General features: G+C 48.5%; 1 protein-coding gene across 8 annotated transcripts in view; it reads right to left on the minus strand.

The window, feature by feature from the left end:
- Nucleotides 1-19,883, minus strand: part of LOC140393941 (tubby protein homolog) — a 217,893-nt gene that overhangs the window by 134,781 nt on the left and 63,229 nt on the right. Inside the window, exon 1 of one of the 8 annotated variants that reach the window (XM_072480611.1) lies at nucleotides 18,471-18,729. The exons of the other annotated variants lie outside the window; for them this stretch is intronic. Coding sequence (XP_072336712.1) covers nucleotides 18,471-18,485 — 15 coding nt within the window. The 5' untranslated portion in view covers nucleotides 18,486-18,729. Of the gene's footprint in view, nucleotides 1-18,470; nucleotides 18,730-19,883 lie in introns of those variants that run through there. 8 annotated transcript variants of the gene reach the window in all.

A 19,883-nucleotide genomic window follows, 5' to 3' on the forward strand; every position in this document is an offset into this window, starting at 1 on the left:
GTGCTTTAATTTAAATCTTACTAAGCAGTGTATTGGATTATTGATCATTACTCAGACTTGAACCACGTGGCGGTATCAGAAAGATACCTGGAGACTCAAGAGCAAAGGTGATAAAACAGAGCAATTAAACTAAGGCAAAAGTTAGCAACATTATTTAGCGACATCCTGACGGGACCCGATTTAGAAGTGGAAAACCACTGCGGGAGAACCCAGAATTTGAATTAGAGATACAATTGGAAACAGAACACCACAAGTGTTCATGCAGTTCTGATCAATAGTCATAATTCGGAAGTGTGTGTATGCATGCGTAACTAACAGGGCTATAAGGTAAAACTGATAGATTTTTGTTGCCGTATTTACAGCACCGCCTTAGCTCCCCTGTTCCAAATTTAAAAGAAGCATTCGGATAGGAAAGATGGCAATGCAGGCAATGCAGCGCCTAATAAACCCCGAGGAATTTGAGGTGGATGACGCCAAAAGGGCTCATCAGTCTTGTCTGGCGCACTTAAGCAGCTTCCAGTCTCAATACGAAAAGGCCTATCAGGACATGCAACGTGCAGTCCTGGTACGAGAAGAAACGGAAAAACAGGTAGAGGCATTACAAAAACAGTGTGGTGACCTCAAGGCAGCATTAAGAGCACTCCATGCTGCCACCACAGAACAAAGACAAAGCACATTAGATCACGCAAAGTGCCGGAAGCAGATTGCAGAGCTGCAATCGCTGCTTTCTGTTCAGAAAGGTTTTCAGGAAACTTTTGGAGAAAGATTAGATCAGGAAGACGGCCCTGATTGGGAAGAATTAAATGAAACAGCGCAGAGATATGTTCAGGGAACATGTGCGCAGGGAAAGCCACAAAAGAGAAAAGCGCCCCAACCCCCCACACAGCAGATAGTCCACACTCCAATGAACCCAGTAACCACCCACCGCACAGCCACATCGGACGATGCAGAATTTCTGTATTCCACCCCCTTAACAGTGACCCAATTACGGGACGCGTGCGATAAGATCACACCATTCCTCGCCACCTCAGACCCCCACCATTTCTTTGCCACAGTAAAACATCAGGCAACCATGTACGGCCTGGATAAGAGAGAGCATGTAAAGCTCACAGTTTTAAGTTTAGACCCGTCAGTAGCAGCAGCCCTTCCCGACCCACAGAATGTAGGAGGAGGCACCCTTGCAGAAATGCATACCGCGATCCTGGATGCGATCGGGTGTAACTGGGGTGGCCCCGTAGATGGCCTCAACAAATGTAGGCAAAATAAATCCGAGCACCCCACAACGTTTGCTGGACGCCTGTGGATCCACTTTGCAGCAGTCTTTGGAGACTTAGACCGCGCCCATTTGTCCCCAGACAACATGGCCAAATGGACCCACACCCTTATCTCCCATGCCACAGAAACAGGACAGAAGGCTTGCACGAGTTATGATCCCTCAGAGGAGGCCCATAACGAGAAGTGGGTAGTGAAAAGATTGTCCCGCGCTTGGGAGCAATCTGTTCAAAGTAAACCCGCAGTTAAGAATAGTGAGGAAAAGCAGGCCGGCGCAGATATGTAGGCAGTAAAAACACACCAGAACCCCGCATGGGTGAATGAGGGAAAGAACAGCCCCCCACCCAAGTCACAGGAGTGTTACAACTGCGGACAGTTGGGACATTTCGCAAAAGAGTGCAATGCCCCAAAAAGCCACAGAGAGCCCAGCAGACGGACACTCTGAGTAAGAAAAGGACAGAGCCCATTCATAGCGTTAGCGCCCGTTCAGATCAGACGGACTTGACCGTAACGGACTGACGGTGTACGGGCTCCCCCAGTTGGGTCTGCGACACCCTTTAGGGTAGGTCCGGACGACCAGCAAAAATTCGGGGACAGCCCATCGAATTTCTCTGGGACACAGGAGGGTCCCGCACCACCATAGATTCCTCCACTCTATTTCAAAAGGACACGTGGCCCACTACAGCCACTATCACCCTCAGCGGCTTTACAGGCCACTCACAGCAGGGACGCATCACAGCCCCGGTACCCATTCAAATCGGCACCATCACCTCCAAGCACCCCGTAGTTTTAGTTGACCTGCCTCACACAGCAGAACACATTCTGGGAATCGATTTCATGAATTCCCATAATCTTTCATTTGATCCAGTCAACCAGTGTGCCTGGAAGATGGCAAAATCCGCAAGAGCCCCCGCAACGCTCAACATAGGAGAGTACACGAACAGAATTAGCGCAGTAGGCAAATTTTGGTTCAACCCGACCACGCTTAGTACAGACAAGCAGGTTAGGGCAGTTCTGCAAAAGAACAGGGCAGCATTCGCGACCCACAAGCACGACTGTGGACGGATGACTGGCTGCGTACAAGTAACAGGACCTGACCCTAGACCTCAAAAACAGTACGGATTTCCCCAAGAGGCAGAGGGAGAAATCTCCAAGGTAATAGAATGCTTATTAGAGCAGGGCGTACTTAGATCAGTAGCCTCCACTAATAATGCCCCGATTTGGCCAGTGAGGAAGCCCGATGGATCATGGCGACTGACCATCGATTACCGGGAACTCAACAAAGTCACCTCCGCAGCAGCCCCCACAGTAGCAACAAGTCCCGAGACCATGCTCAAGCAGGGACTCAATTCCCGATTCTTTACGGTTTTGGACGTCAGTAATGGATTCTGGTCCATTCCATTGGCAAAGGCGTGCCAGTACAAATTTGCCTTCACCTTTAAAGTACAGCAGTACACGTGGACATGCCTGCCACAAGGCTTCCACAACTCCCCCTCCATTTTCCACTGACAGCTGGCAAATGGTTTAGCCAAATTCTCTCGCCCTGAATGTCTGGTACAGTATGTAGATGATCTACTACTGCAGACAGACACCAAGGAAGAACACATTGAGCTTCTGTCTGAACTCCTGGAACTATTCCACTCAATTGGTTGTAAAGTCAACCCCCAAAAGGCCCAGATTTTGGAAGAAAAAGTGATATATTTGGGAACAATTATCACGCACGGTAAACGCGAGATCGAGCATAAAAGGATTGACTTGATTGCTAAATTGCCCCTTCCCCAGAACGTTTCAGCCCTCCGGTCGTTTTTAGGACTGGTTGGCTACTGCCGAAACCACATTGACGGTTTCGCCAGCAAGGCAGCGCCCCTCTCAGACCTCCTAAAGAAAGGAGCCCCCTGGGAATGGCTTCCGCAGCATACGGATGCTGTGGACTCTTTAAAACAGGCACTCATAGCAGCCTCCGCACGACAAGTTCCAGACCCACTTTCCCCTTACGCCATAGAGGTAGCGACCACAGACCGCACCCTCTCAGTCGTGCTCCTCCAGGAACGGCATGACCAGTTAAGGCCCGTAGCTTACGCCTCCAGACTTTTAGATGCTATGGAGCAGGGATTTTCAGCCTGTGAGAGGCACCTGCTCGCAGTATTTTGGGCAGTGCAGTATTTTTCATATATTACCGGACTGAACCCCATCACAATTCTCACCGAACACACCCCCACCCAACTTTTACTGGACGGACGACTCAAGGACGGTACAGTTAGTCAGATTCGAGCAGCGAGATGGACCCTTCTCTTGCAGGGACGGGACATCACTGTTAAAAGGACAAAGACCCACACCTATTTAGCCAACAATTTACATTATCCTGGAACCCCCCATGAGTGCGAAATTATCTCTCCACACCACTACACATACCCCTTTATTGCGAAAACACCCCCCATAAAGATAGGTAGTTCAACCCAGAGCCCCCAGCACACGGACATGTGTGAGCCCATAAAGATCTATGTGGATGGATCTTCCACAGTCTTGGATGGGAAGCGCATAACAGGTTGCGGTATATATGTCGAGGACGCGCAGGGACGTGCCCTCGAGGAAATATCGTTAAAACTACCCGGACACTTAGGCGCGCAGGCAGCAGAGCTCGCGGCCATCATGTATATAGTTGAGCACCCAGATTCCTTCCCCAGCCCAGCAGACATATACTCGGACAGCCTCTATGTCTGCAACAGCCTCACAGAATTTCTGCCCCTGTGGAAAGCAAGAGGATTTGTTTCCGCAGACGGGAAACCCCTCCCCTCAGCCCCATTGCTCCGTCATATTTTAGAAAGAGCCCAGAACAGGCCTTTTGGGACCATCAAAGTCCGCAGTCACCATCGTTCCTCCCCCCCTGGAAATGTGAAAGCCGACGCACTGGCTAAAGCAGGTTCCAGGCATGGATACTTTTGGACACCCACCGAAAGTGCACCAGTGAGTGCAGTTCAGGTCTCACAGACAAAGATCGAGGATCTAGTAGAGGCCCAGAAGCAGGACAGCAATCTCAGGGAGATTGTAAAAGGGAAATCCAGCTCCCTATGAGAGATTTAGAAATGCACTGACCACACATGATGGTGTGGTGTTAAAAGACACCCTTTATGTGATTCCTAAATAGGACAGGTATCAATTGATTTGCTTGTTCCATGACGGTCATGGACATCAGGGAATCGATCCCACTACAGCCCATCTCAAGCAGCTTTGTTGGTGGCCGAATTTAAAGGAAGATGTAAACCATTACATAGAGAATTGTCTTATCTGTGCCCAGAATAATCCGGACAGATATGCCAAAAAGGCCCAACTCAGCCACACCCGACCCGTTAATGGCCCCTGGACTAACCTCCAGATCGATTTTATAGGACTATTGCCCCCTTGTAGGAATGGCTATAAATATGTACTTGTGGTGATTGACACATTTACAAAATGGGTGGAAGCATTCCCAGCCCGCGCAAACACTGCAAAAACCACAGCCAAGATTCTAACCCACCACATCTTTACAAGATGGGGACTCCCCCGCAGCATTGAATCCGACCAAGGCTCCCATTTTACGGGACGTGTCATGCAGAACGTCCTCACGATATTTGGCATCACCCAAAAATTCCACATAGCATACCACCCACAGTCGAGTGGTATAGTGGAGCGCATGAATCGGACCCTAAAATCCACCCTCAGAAAAATGGTCCAGCAGAACAACACCACTTGGGACTCAGTCCTCCCTTTTGCGCTGATGTTTTTGCGTAACACAATTTCTATTTCCACAGGTTACATCCCACACATCCTCATGACCGGACGCCCCATGAAAGGCACAGAATATTTGTTAGGTTTGGACTTGACCAGCCCCGAAGTGACGGCCCTCACACACGAGAAAGCAGTAGAAAAATTAGTGGAAAATGATAAAACGGTTCAGCTAGCAGCTGCAGTAAAATTGGACACCAGAAAAAAACAGAGCAAGGCTTGTTTCGACAAGACAGTGCATGCGACTGAGTACAGTATAGGACAGCAAGTTATGCTCTCTGTATATAACCCCAGCACATTCCTGTCACCAAAATACTCGGATCCGTATTCCATTGCGGATAAAGTAAGCCCTTCCGTTTATAAAATAAAGTACCCCAACGGTAAGACTGCGTGGTTTCATATAAACCAGCTGAAGGCATATGGAACACAGTCGAACCATGCACACCATGTCATGCTTGATGCAGCACACCACCCTGCCCACAGCCAATGTAACCCTACCAACCCCCACCACATCCAGCCCAGCCACGGACTCGACGTCGACTCCACCCCCAAAATATACACTCCTCCCCGGAATGCCCACAGACTAGAGCAGCAGAGTCAGCGACTGTGACTCAGACGATAGCCACAGCACGCCTCCCTACTATCCCCATGCAGCAGGACCCACACCCAGCGATTCCGACTACGATCCAAGTGATCCCTTCATGATCACTTTCCTAAATAAACCCCACCACCGACTACCGAACCACACTGATGACCCCGATTTTGTCCCCACACAGCTAGACACCAATTACTGGCACCGAGATAACTCGTTCAGACTCGTCCGCAATGACGAGAGCGACCCCACCTCACACCACGCAGCCCTTTCAGCCCTCATACACTCAAAAGTTTGGCACCCGGGAAAAAGAGGACAACCTTGGGTCTGACTCCCAAACCGAGAACCCCTTTGCGACCCTGTTCGCAACCGAGAACTGAGGTGTCCAGATGATGTTGTAAAAGGAACCGCTTGGGAGAAGTGTTGTCCTTTCTGATGGAACCTGCAGAATGTTTTATGTTGTTTGTAAGTTGGTTAAATGTTGTATGTCCGACAGGAGAATTTTTTTCTCACTGCCCCACGCCAATTCGGCTGAAACCTCTGAGGACTTGTCTGCAGAGACTGGTTAAGGAACCAGACACCTGCTCGTAACTGCCCTTCTGGTTCGAAGGATAGAACCACTACGGTAGCCCTACCACGATGACTAAATTTCTTGCCCGTTCTTGTCGGTTGCTCAGGCAGTGGAGAAATGGCTTGGGACCCGCCCTGCCTGGGAACCCCCCTCTGGTCAACTACGCTCGGGTAGGAGAGATACTGCATTGGTAGCCGTCCTACCCGGGGACTCCATCCAACTCTTACCCTGTTGGTCGTAGAAGTAGCTTAGACGTAGAATTTATACATGAGTAGTGATTGCTGTGTATAATAAATGTGCTTTAATTTAAATCTTACTAAGCGGTGTATTGGATTATTGATCATTACTTGGACTTGAACCACGTGGCGGTATCAGAAAGATACCTGGCGACTCAAGAGCAAAGGTGATAAAACAGAGCAATTAAACTAAGGCAAAAGTTAGAAAGAAGGCCGCTTGGCTTCAGAGGTAGATGTTGATTTTATTTGCCCACAAATACGATATTAATTTATATACTTGTGTTTGAGTTTTTGATATGAAACCTTGAGGCAAAATCTAGAAGGCGACCTGTACACAAGTAATATTTTTGAGGGGTTGAAATCATTTTATGCCGGGGACAATGGAGCATGCATGACCTGATCAGTACCATTTTGGAGTGGCCTCTCCTGCTCTCTGAGACGCAGTTCCCACTCACTGCTGCCTTGCCCAACTCTCCCACTCACAGCTCCTCTCACTTGCTTCCACCCTCTCCTCGCCCCTGTCCTGATCCCTCGTTCACAGGGAGGGTTTGGGACAGAAAGCAGCGAGTGGAAGAATCAAGCAAGGAAGTGACAAGGGAGAGTAAGCCTGTGGCAGAGGTGGTGAGCGGGTGGTAAGTAGAAAGAGTTAGGATTTCTGGCCAAAATCTGGGGGTTGACTTTTATACAAGATTGACTATTACTCGAGTATAAATGGTAAATTTTGCAGATCATACAAATGTGGATAGTTTGAGGTTTCCTATGAAGATTGATTGATTCCTTTTTTAAAATTACTTTTTCAGAGTTACAAAGCCAGGGCTCAGAGTGTGGACAGGGGCGAACCCCTAATCCAGCTCCTTGCCTGCTCCAAAAACCAATTCAGGTTCAAATTGAATCCAATTCATGGTCCCCACAAGAGAGACATACCAGATCCAGGCATTACATCTGATCCATTGCTCATCTTAGCCAAAAGGCCAAGAAGCGATAAGATTGATTGATTTCTAGCCAATGAGTTGCCTGTGAATTATTTTACATTCACAAATGACATACATGTGTCTGCCAGAGAAATTAAACAAAGAAACTCACAGGGATGTGGTGCTCAGTAAAGTGCTCAATCATGTCATAATGGCTGGCATGAACAGTGTGATTGTGAGAAATTGCTGGAGCATTTCACACATGGAGTCTAGATCAAGGACATATCCTATGGGGGGTTAGGAGTCATTATTCCATCAAGATTTAGAGAGAGATTGTTGAAGGAACTTCATCTAGAGCAGACAGGGATAGTCCACATGAAAGAAGTAGCAAGAAGCTAATTTTGGTTTGTATTGACGGAGGTATTGAAGAATTGGTGAAAGGTATGAAGTATGTCTCAGAATGAGAAATGATCCAAGCAAGGTCCCTTTCATTCCATGGTCGAACACAAGAGAAAACTATGGGCAACCTGGCAGCTAACTTGCACACAGAAAGCTCTCACAAACAGCAATGATGACCCCAAGTGAAGATGACCCTGCCCCACAGGTGAGGAAACCTGCCATCGCGGCAGTCCCCGTGACTGGCTGCCTCTGTGATGAATATAATGAAGACTAAAGCCCTGTCCAAAAGTGCATGTATTACTTACGTTGATAAAATTGCACATATGTGACACAACATCACTTAACTAGCTACCTGATTACCCAAACTGACTGCCTGCTGCTTCCCAGTGGGTAACCACCTTCCCAGAGATACTGCCACTAGGATAATCATGCAACTGGCACATCCCAGTGCAAAATGATCAGATCATCGCCTCCAGTTTCGATCAGGATCCTCCCTCTGTTTGCGTCAGTGGGATACTCCAGTCCCGCTGCAATGAGTGGGAGATTTGGTTGAGCGCCGAATCCTCTGCCCTTGCTAGCAGCGGTAGCAGGGCAGACTCCCAGCGGAGAATCCCGGCCCTCAACTCTGCCTCTGGTGGGCAAAATTCAGCCCAGTGTGTTTGTGAAATGGTAATCATGCCAGTCCATGGTGCTGACATTTCGCACTCGGATTAGCTCAAAATTTAAATTACAGCGGATTTCATAGGATATACAGCACAGAAAATTGGCTATTCTGTGTAAGCCGTATGTACCACAGTCTCGAACCTCCTCCCACCTTTCCTCATTTAAAATTATCACCATAACTTATTCCTTTCTCTGCCGTACGATGGCCTAACTTCCCCTTTAAATGCATCTACACTATTCACTTCAACCACTCGCTTGGGTAGCAAGTTTCACATTCTCTCTGGGTTGCAAGTTTCTTCTGAATTCCCTGATGCGATTTCATGGCAATTATCTTGTTGTTGTATAAAATCAGCAGTGTCAAATAATCTTTATTTTCTCTTCCCCCAGTATCTTTCCGTTAAGCTGAACATACCGATGGTGCAGCAATAAGCAGGTGTTGTTGAGACTGATCTTGTCCAGGCAATGCCTTAACTGACGCTTTGGACATTTTATTGATGTCATTCCAATCTCTTCTAACCCATGGCCTCTCTTTTTCCATAAGTCACTGCTGTTGACTGAACTCAACAAGGAATAAGTGAACAAACCAGATCAAATACAAATCAAAATTGTGCTGAACGTTAAGCAGAACTCGCTGCAATTGTTTGATATTAAAGGACTTGTGATGTAGGAACCCCCACTTTATTCATCTGTGAGTCAGACCATGCGATTTGTGTTCTTTCAGATTGTTCAAAATACACGATTCTGCAGTGTCAAGAGGTTGCAGCTTTTGTGATCTGCCCCCCAAAAACTACGGTCTCAGGATGTTACAGCATTGAAGGAGCTATTTAGCCCTCCATGCCTCTTTGAAAAGACTAAACGATCAGTCGCACTCCTTGATCCTTCCCATCGCTAGGCAACTGTTTTCCTTCTTCATTCCGTTTTGAAAGTTACCAATGAATCTGCTTCCATCAGCCAGTGCATTCGAGATCATGACGACTTGCTGCAAAAAGTACATTTTCCTTGAGTTTTTTCTTTGTCAATTATCTTAAGTCAATGCCTTCTGTCTTTTTAAACATTAATTTGTGTGATATGAGCGTTATTGACAAGGCCAGTGTTTATTGCTCATTCCTGAGGTCATGGCCATGGCCAGGTCTTGGTGAGCTGCCTTCTTGAATACAGCTGAGTGGCTGGCTAGCCCACTTCAAAGGGCAGTTCAGAGTAAATCATTTTGTTCAGGGTCTGGAGCCACCTGTAATGCACATTCACAGACTTCACTAAAAACATAAAAGCATTTATTAGTAGGAAAAATTGTACAGAGTGTTATGTACTCTGGGATAACACAGGCTGCAACTGGATGCAGTTTTAACCAAAAGATACTCCAGACCTCGAAGTTAGTTCAATCTGATTTATTGAACCAGTAGCACAGTTCTCTATGAGTTCGACTCTCTGCTAACCTAAGTGTGGTTACTCTGTCTGAACCAGACTAGTTCTTAGCCACGTGCTGGAGGTGTGATACTGTAAATACACCCTGACTCACTCTGTAGATGTTCAGCAGTGGAAAGAGGTGGAGTGTGAGTGCCTCGTGCTTTTTACAGTGAGATACCACCCCTGAGTGTCCTGCCTGCTCATTGGTCATGTCCTGTTCTCTGTGTTCATTAGCTGCCTGTCTGTGCCTGTCTGTATATCATTATCTGCATGTCTGCATATCATGACATCATCCCTTTTTAAAAATGTTTTGTTGGCACATGGGAACATACTTACACGTGGTGGCATATATTAACATATTTACAAGCGGTGGCATATGTGAACTTATTTACATGTGAAGACAGCTGTCTAATGTGAGAAAACAGAACATAGCAAACAAAACAAATGTTCAGAAGTCCAGTCTCTGGGGCTTGCGTCTGATCCTTGTCGACTGCCGGAGAGGTGGTGGTGGGGACGACAGCGCTTTGACAGGCGGGATGGAAGCCTGACTGGTGGCCTCGTAGTTCGAGGTATCAGGAGGTGGCAAAACAACGGACGGAAACGGAGAAGAAAGCGGTTGCAGGCAGGCAACATTGCGCAGTGCCCGTCTGTTTCGTCGCACAACAGAACCATCAGCCATACGTACAACATATGAGCGGGGTGCAGCCTGTCGAACAACGACAGCTGGAGCAGGCCAGCCACCATCCGGTATCTTAATCCTGACAGTGTCTGCTGGGGATGACACGGGCAAATTGGTGGCATGAGCATCATAGCCCTGCTTTTGCTGGTTTCGGAGTTGCTGCACCTTCTGCAGCACCGGGAGGTGATCCAGGTTGGGCAAATGTATGGCTGGATGTGTCGCCCGCAGGTCCCTGTTCATCAGGAGTTGAGCCGGCGACATGCCAGTGGGCAGTGGGGTCGCCCTGTACGCAAGCAGCGTGAGGTAGATGTCAGAAGCAGAATCCGTGGCCTTGCAGATGAGCTGTTTCACAATGTGCATTCCTTTCTCAACCTCCCATTGGACTGCGGATAGTGTGGGCTGGAAGTGACAAGTTTGAAATGGTATGACTTGGCCTTGATGACGGTCCGAGATGTGAGGTCTGAGAGTTTCACGACTTCATTGTGAATTGGAGAAATAGTCAATAATCAACACATAGTCACGACCATTCGCACGAAAGAGGTCGATGCCAACCTTGGACCACGGGGAGGCCTCGATTTCATGCTGCTGAAGCGTCTCCTTGCTCTGAGCTGACTGGAAGCATTGACAGGTCGCACAGCTGAGGACCATGTTCGAGATGTCCTGACTAATACCGGGCCAGTAGACAGCCTGCCTGGCTCTGCGTCTGCACTTCTCGACGCCCAGGTGTCCCTCATGGATTTGGCGGAGCACCAAGCTCTGGAGACTGAGTGGAATGACAATCCAGTCCAGCTTGAGGAGGATACCATCAATCACCATCAGGTCGTCCTTTACATTGTAAAATTGAGGGCACTGCCCTTTCTGCCAGCCATTGGCGAGGTGGTGCATGACACACTGCAAGAGGGGGTCTTTGGCTGTCTCCTCGCGGATACGAACCACCTTCTCATCAGACCCCGGGAGGGTGCCAGCACACAGCTGCACCTGTGATTCAATCTGCCGGATGATTTCCAGCGGTTCACTAGGCAATGTGATGGAACGGGACAATGCATCAGCGATGATGAGCTCCTTGCCAGGTGTGAGTTTGAGGAGGATGCGCTGTAACCGAGGCGTCATGTCGTTCGTTCCTTGTGGGTAATGTGGACCAGAGGCCTATGATCCGTCTCGACAGTGAATGTCGGCAGGCAATAGACATAGTCGTGAAACTTGAGAATTCCAGTGAGAAGACCCAGGCATTCCTTCTCTATTTGCGCATACCTTGGTTCGGTGGGCGTCATGGCCCTCAATGCGTGGGCTACCGGTGCCCAGGATGAAGTGTCATCGCGTTGCAGCAGGACCGCACCGATGCCATCCTGGCTCACATCTGTTGAGATCTTCGTCGCCCTATCTGGGTCGAAAAATGCCAAGACAGGTGCAGTGGTGAGCTTGGCTTTCAGCTCCAACCACTCTGCCTGATGTGCTACCTTCCACTCAAAGGGAAAGGACTTTTTCACCAGGTTTCGTAGGGCCGTGGTGTGTGAGGCCAGGTTTGGGAGGAACTTGCCCAGAAAATTGACCATGCCCAGGAAGCGCAACACCGCCTTCTTGTCTTCAGGGACCTTCATGATTTTGATTGCCTTGGCCCGCGCCCTGCTGAGAGATCTGGTCACCTAGGAACTTGAGTGTCGACATGCCAAAGCAACATTTGGACCTGTACAGCATTGGCATGGACACGGTGGAATACCTGCTGGAGATGGGAAACATGCTCTTCAGGGGTCGTGGACCATATGATGATGTCGTCCACGTACACACGAACACCTTCTATGCCCTCCATCATCTGCTCCATGATGGGATGGAAGATCTCCGATGCCGAGACAATGCCAAACGGCATGCGATTATAGCAGTATCTGCCAAACAGTGTGTTGAAGGTGAAGAACCTTCTGCTGGACTCATCCAGCTGGATTTGCCAAAATCCATGTGACGCATCTAACTTGGTGAAAAAACGTGCGTGTGGCATCTCACTGGTGAGTTCCTCCTGCTTCAGGATGGGGTAGTGTTCACGCATTATATTCTTATTGAGATCCTTGGGATCAATGCAGATGCGCAGGTCTCCCATAGGCTTTCTAACCCATACTATCGAGCTGACCCAGTCAGTCGGTTCAGTTACCTTGGGAATGATGCCCTGTTGCTGAAGATCCTTGAGCTGTGCCTTCAGGCGCTCCCTCAGCGGAGCCGGGACCCGGCGTGGTGCGTGGACCACTGGCTTGGCATCAGGTCGTAGCAGAATCTTGTATCGATATGGCAGCGTGCCCATCCCGTTGAACAAATCCGTATACTGAGCGAGGATGTCGTCAATGCCGGCCTGAAGATCCACATTGGAGGATGTCGTTGTGTAAACCCACTGCACGAGGTTCAGCTGCTTGCAGGCATGCGCGCCAAGTAGGGATGCCCTGTCTGGTTTGACAATTTCAAAACGTAACCATGCATGGGTGCTCCGGTTGGAGACGAGTAGATGGCAGGATCCCAGTGCCGTGATGGCATTTCCGTTGTAGTCCAGGAGCCTGCAGGCTGCTGGAAGGACCTTGGGAGGCTTCTTGATACGTTTGAAATTTGCCTGTGAGAGGAGGTTAGCAGAAGCACCTGTGTCCAGCTTAAACTAGATGGAGCAGTGGCTGACCTGCATCACCACACGCCATTCGTCTGCAGAATCCACAGCGAGGAAGGATTGAATTTGTGATGAGTTGGATGTGACATATTCACATTTGGTAATGATGCCCACACAGTAGGCGGAGTCCAGGCATTCTTCCTCTGGATCCGTTGTGCTGCCAGGATCAGAATCCTGTAATCATTGTTGCACACTCTGAACGTGCCATCGTCGGAATTGGGAGCGCTGGCCCCTGACTGGTGGTGCAGACCTGCACAAGGCTTCATAGTGTCCCGGCTTCCCCCAGTTTAAACACCGCCTGCCTCTTGCAGGGCAGTGTTTCTTTAAGTGGGCGTTGCCGCAGATTGAACAGGTCATGACGTCGCCGTCCTGACGCTCCGCGCATCGTCGCACATGCGCCGTGCGGGTGTTGGCCGCTTCGTTATCCCATTCGCATCGCGCATGCGTGGGGCCCCGGGAAAAGCGGGCGAAATGGCTGCTTTCATCAATGCTCAGGCGCTACATCCAGGAGATGGCCTGCACACTGTCTCCCTCGTGGGAGGCAGGTTTTTCATTTTCAGCCGATTTGTACTGGGCATAGTGATTTTTGGCGTGCTCATGCACTGTGCATGTTTCAGTCGCGACTGACAGGGTCATATGCTTGATTTTCAGTAGCTGCTCTCTCAGAGGATCAGAGTGAACTCCAAAAACGATTTGGTCTCTGATCATGGACTCAGCAATGTCACCAAAGTTGCAGGACAGCGCTAGCAGACGGAGGTTAGTTAAGAAGGAGTTGAAAGATTCATCTTTACCTTGTCGACGCTGTTTGAATATGTAGCACTCGAATATTTCATTGGTGTCCACTTCACAGTGACTGTCAAACTTGTCCAGGATGGTCTGAAACTTTGTCTTGTCCTGGCCTTCGGTGAAGTGAAAAGACTTGAAGAGTTTGATGGCTTGATCACCCGCTGTTGAGAGGAGAAGCGCGATCTTCCTTGCATCAGACGCACTCACGAGGTCTGAAGCTTCGATGTACAGCAGGAGCTTTTGCTTGAATGTTCGCCCGTTGGCACTGAGATTGCCGGAAGTCCTGAGCTGGTGAGGAGCCTGAATCTTCTCCATGGTGCCGGGATACATTCGCTGGTTGTCACGGAACGGACTGAGGTAAATCAGCTAGATTAAGCAGTTTCCTGGTAGCATGTCGTGTTATGTACTCTGTTGGATCATAAATCAATCTGATTTATTGAACCAGTAGCACAGTTAGTACAATTCTCTATGAGTTCGACTCTCTGCTAACCTAAGTGTGGTTACTCTGTCTGACTGAACCTGACTAGCTCTTAGGCATGTGCTGGAGGTGTGATACTGTACATACACCCTGACTCACTCTGTAGATGTTCATCAGTGGAAAGAGGCGGAGTGTGAGTGCCTCGTGCCTTTTATAGTGAGATACCACCCCTGAGTGTCCTGCCTGCTCATTGGTCATGTCCTGTTCTCTGTGTTCATTAGCTGCCTGTCTGTATATCGTTATCTGCATGTCTGCATATCATGACACAGAGGCCAGCAGCCGCACAGCTGCCCAGGTCTCTATGTGACTTCTGCATGTCTTCTGCCTAATCTGTGATGATTATCCACCCTCAGTCAAAGTACACCTGTAGCTGCGTTACATCTTCCTCACAACACACATTCCTGCCTTGCTTTGTATCATTCCTGAACTAGGAAATATTATATTTTGTCCCCACATCCAAATCATTGATATATATCGTGAACAGGTGGGGTCCATGTAAACAATCCTCAATCCACAACAGTATATTGTCTCCTAATTAAGCTCCGCTGGGGGATATTATCAAAAGCCTTCTGAAAATCCAAATATGCTACATCCATTGACTTTCCTTTATCAGTATTGTTAATAACAGCTTCAAAAAACTCCAACAAGTTCATCAAACATGACTTCCCATTCATAAATCCATGCTGATTATACCCGGTCAGATCATGATTGTCCAAGTGTCCATTTATCACAATCCTTTATAATAGGAACCAGAATTTTCCCTACCGCTGATGTAAGGCTAACAGGTCTATAGTTCCCTGTTTTCTCTCCCTATCCTTTTTAAATAGTGGGGTGACATTTGATACATTACAATGTATCAGGAACCATTGCAGAATCTATAGAATTTTGAAGATGATCACCAATGCAGCCACTATCTCTATAGCAACCACTTTAAACACTGGGATGCATAATATCAGGTCCACGGGACTTACCAACTTTCAGTCCCATTAATTTCTCCAATACAACCTTCCTATTACACTAATTTCCTTCAACTCTGCATTCTCCCAAGTCCCTTGGATTTCTGCATTTGTGAGGTTTCCAGTATCTTCCTTAATGAAAACAGACACAAAGTAATCATTTAGCTTCTTTGCCACGTCTTTATGCCACATTATGATTTCTCCTGAATGAACCCACATTCCTGCAGCCAAACACTTTTTTTTCATACACTTATAGAAGCTTTTACAGTCCATTTTTATGTTTTTTGCTAGATTGCCTTAATATTCTGTTCCCTCTTCCTTTAACAGTTTCTTAGATTTCCTTTGCCTCATTCTAAAAAACCTCCCAATCCGCAGGTTTATTACTATTTTGGACATCTTTATAAGCCTTTACTTTTAATCTGATACAATCCTTAACTTCCTTGCTTAGCCACGGTTGACTGGCATTTTGGGGGTTTTGCATAGATGTATAAATGCTGTACACTATGTAATAGTTCTTTGAAGACTATCCATTGCCTATGCACAGTCATACCTTTTAATGTATTTTCCCAACCACCTCAGCTAATTTTTCATTCATTACTTCATAATTTCCTTTATTCAGCTTTGGATTCAGTTGAAGTCGGAGAATCCCCGGGGGGCGGCGCGAATCTCGCCCCACTGCTCTGACGCTGGCTGCCGTATTCTCCGGCGCCGGTTTTCAGGCGGAGGCCGTTGGCAGCGGCCCCCCCCGGCAATTCTCCGGGCCCCGATGGGCTGAGCGGCCGTCGGTTTCTGGCCAGTCCCGCCGGCGTGGATTAGACATGGTCCCACACAGCGGGACCTAGAACATAGAACATAGAACATTACAGCGCAGTACAGGCCCTTCGGCCCTCGATGTTGTGCCGACCTGTGAAACCACTCTAAAGCCCATCTACACTATTCCATTATCGTCCATATGTCTATCCAATGACCATTTGAATGCCCTTCGTGTTGGCGGCCCCCCCAGTGGCCTGGCCCGCGATCGGGGCCCACCAATCTGCGGGTGGGCCTGTGCCGTGAGGGCACTTCTTCCTTCCGTACCGGCCCCTGTAGGGCTCCACCACGGCCAGCGCGGAGAAACCCCCCCCCTGCGCATGCGCCAGAATATGCCGGCGGTTCCGCGCATGCGCAGGATCACACCGGCCCTTTGGCGCATGCGCGGACTCACGCGATCCCCTCGGCACCGGCTAGCACGGCGGCAACCCCTCCGGCGTCCACCTAGTCCCTGGAAATGCGGAGAATTCTGCTACTTCCGGTCGGCCCGACGGCGGAGTGGTTTGCCCGGTTTTTGACGCTGGCGTCGGGCCATCGTGCCAATTGTGGAGAATCCCACTGCTGATGCCCTCCTTGCTATACTGTTTTTCCATTCACACATTAAATCAATTAATCTTCTTATTCTTATGCTCACTAGCACGTGGAACTGGGAGTAATCCTGAGATTACTGCACTTGAGGTCCTGCTTTTTAATTTCCTTCCTAACTCCCTGAAATCTGCTTTCAGGACTTCATCCGTCTTCCACATTTTGTATATTTAAAGCAGAGATTGATAGATTTCTGATGAACAATAACGTAAAGAGTTATGGGGACAGTAGGTGTAAAAGGCATTGAAGTATGCGATCAGCCATGATAGTATTGAATGGCAGAGCAGGCTCGATGGGCTGAATGGCCTACTCCTGGTCCTATGCTCCTAACAATGATACAAGCTTTATAAATCCAGATTCATTTAATTAGAATAGAATAGAATAGAATCCCTACAGAAGGAGGCCATTCATCCCATCGAGTCTGCACCGATCTTCCGGAAGAGGACTCTACCTAGGCCCCCTCCCCGCCCAATCCCTGTCACCCCACATCTTTTGACACCAAGGGGCAATTCAGCATGGCCAATCCACCTAACCTGCACATGTGTGGACCCAGAGGAAGCCGACGCAGCCAGAGGGAATACATGCAAACTCCACACAGTCACTCAAGGTTGGAATCGAACACGGGTCCCTGGCGCTGTGAGGCAGGAGTGCTAACCACTGTGCCACCCTGAATTCAAATTCCCCAGCTGTTGATGTAAGATTTGAACTCAATTTTCCAGGTCATTGGTACAAGTTTCTGGATTTTTAATATCGGAACGTAACGATTGTGCTCCTTACCCTGCTGACAGTGGAGGTGATGCACAATCAATTACTCTCGAGGCAAGGTGAGTCATAACTAATAGGCTTTAATCAGCTAGAACTGTTCCCCAGCAGCTTCGATACAGAAAGTGAAGGCTGCTGGGATGGCATTGGTTCTTATACCCTGCCTCTCAGGGCGGAGCTATGTACATTAGCCAATGGTAGACTCCTAGGTCTAGCCAATGGGCATCCACCTCTCAGGTACTGCAATACCTGGTATTACCACAGGAGGGTCTATCACAACCCCTTTCTCTCAGGAGAGCAATCCCGGCGACTCTACTTTCAATACACAACTGAAGTGCCTGACCCCTGATATAATTCTACCAAATGTCCTTGCTCTATCTCTCAATTATCCATGCTGAATGCGAGGATAATGCTAGCAGAATGCCTTCCTCACCAGGCATGTAGCACCTTCCTTAAACTTCACCTCACCAAAACCTCGAAATCCTAACTTGCACCAAGTTCCGTCACCTCTCGCCCCTGTGCGCCCTGTCCTACATCAACTCTCGGTCCAGCACAGTCAGAATTATAAAAGCCTCAGTCATGATTTCAATGCCTGTGCAATATAACAAATGACTATTGTACACTCAAGCTCTATGCTTTTCCAAACCACTGAATTAACTTCACAAAGAAATAGCTTTTAAAAACAAAAGGGAACTGAGATGAGCATCTCAAAAGGCTGTGACAAGGTCATTGAGTAGTTTACGCTTTAATCATCACAGCAGACTAAGTCTCAATCTGCTTAGGCACCAAGGAAACGCTAAATCCATCAGGCCCAACACGCAGTAACATTTTCATTCCGAGCCCTTGCAGCGTTGTCCGAGTTAATGAAAAAAACTAGATCCCTCTTTCTAAAACAAACATTTCCTCGCAAACCCCATTTTAATTCCTATGTGCTGACCACCCACCATCCATCAGGCACTTTCTCACCTTCTCCACAGACATCCTTGGCAGCAGGCAAAAGAGTTGAGTCCCCTCCCCCTGTCAGACACAGGTAGTTTGGGCTCCTCCGTCAGTCCCTCGGACCAGGTCCGCGGCTGGATGATCCACGGTGAACAGCAAAGAATAAACAAGAAAAGACGATATTTAAGCTGCCCCTCGAAGGGTGATCAGTTCAGAGAGGATCCCCTCGGTAAGAGGACATGGGAAAGATGATTGGCCTTGTCCTCAGCAAGAGCCTGGTGCCACGTAACTGGGGCCGTCAATCACTTTGAGCGGATTGAGGTAAAACACTTCCTATGAGCAGTGGCCCAGGGGTGGGAGGGATATACCAGATAAACCTGACTAATCTGTGTACTAATCACATCAAGGAACAGACACCCCCCCACTCCCCCTGCTTTAACTGTCCATGACTGTGTCCGTGAAATGGTGGATATGTCTTTAACTTTGGTATATTTGATAGCAGATCACTGCCCCCCTCCCCCACCCCCACCCCACTGCTCCCTGCCACCCCCCAAAAAAAAGTTGTTGCAGCTTTGAAAACTAGTTCTGTTGATAAAGGATAACTGCTGGTGTCCTGCATTGAGTTCAGTAGCAATCAATACAACATGCCGATTATATAGGAGTGAATTTGGACTTTGGGCAGTATAACATCTTCCAGAGTCCTGAGAAGGTTAAGCAATGAAGGTTTATTTCGGCAAACAGAAGTAAAGGCCGCAACGCGGCTTGTAACACATAAGCCCCAACCGGGACGACCGATCATGCAGGTCCCAATCCGGGCTGGCTTTTAAGTACCTGGTTCACGAGCCCCAGCTGCTAGGTCTCTGCCCCTCTGCAGGGGCGCTCGTATTCCATGAGCCCCATGAGGAGATCATGGGTAATCCCCATGGGTCTCGTGAGGGTTATTACAGGCAGAATGTGAAATGTGTGATGTTGGATCAGCTGCCCATGATATGCCTCTCAATTTTTATTCCTATTGAAGTCAACAGAAATGAAAATGGGGAAGATGTATAATGGGAAGTGGGGGTTGGGGGCTGGGGTGGGGGGGGGGGGGCGGGGGGCGTGGGGGGGGCTTACTCTGATATTGCCTGGTTATATTGTCCAATGACAAAATTACCAAGGTGCTGTGAGGCCTCTCCTGTTCCATTATGTTATTGCACCATATTCTCCCCAGTCAGTTACAACACAGCAGGAGGCCATTCAGTCCACCAAGTCTATGCCAACTCTCCATGAGCAATGCAATCAGACTCACATTCACACTCCATCCCCATAGCCCTGCAGATGTATTTGTTCCATGTGCCCATCTAATTTCCTCCCCCCCGATGGCAGAACTGAGCCTCTCTCAGAGCGCGTTTCACATTAACCGTCTGTTCATTGGCAGTGAATTGCGAAATGGAGTCCCAT

This window comes from Scyliorhinus torazame, chromosome 17 (assembly GCF_047496885.1).
Source record: "Scyliorhinus torazame isolate Kashiwa2021f chromosome 17, sScyTor2.1, whole genome shotgun sequence".
Classification (NCBI taxonomy): domain Eukaryota; kingdom Metazoa; phylum Chordata; class Chondrichthyes; order Carcharhiniformes; family Scyliorhinidae; genus Scyliorhinus; species Scyliorhinus torazame.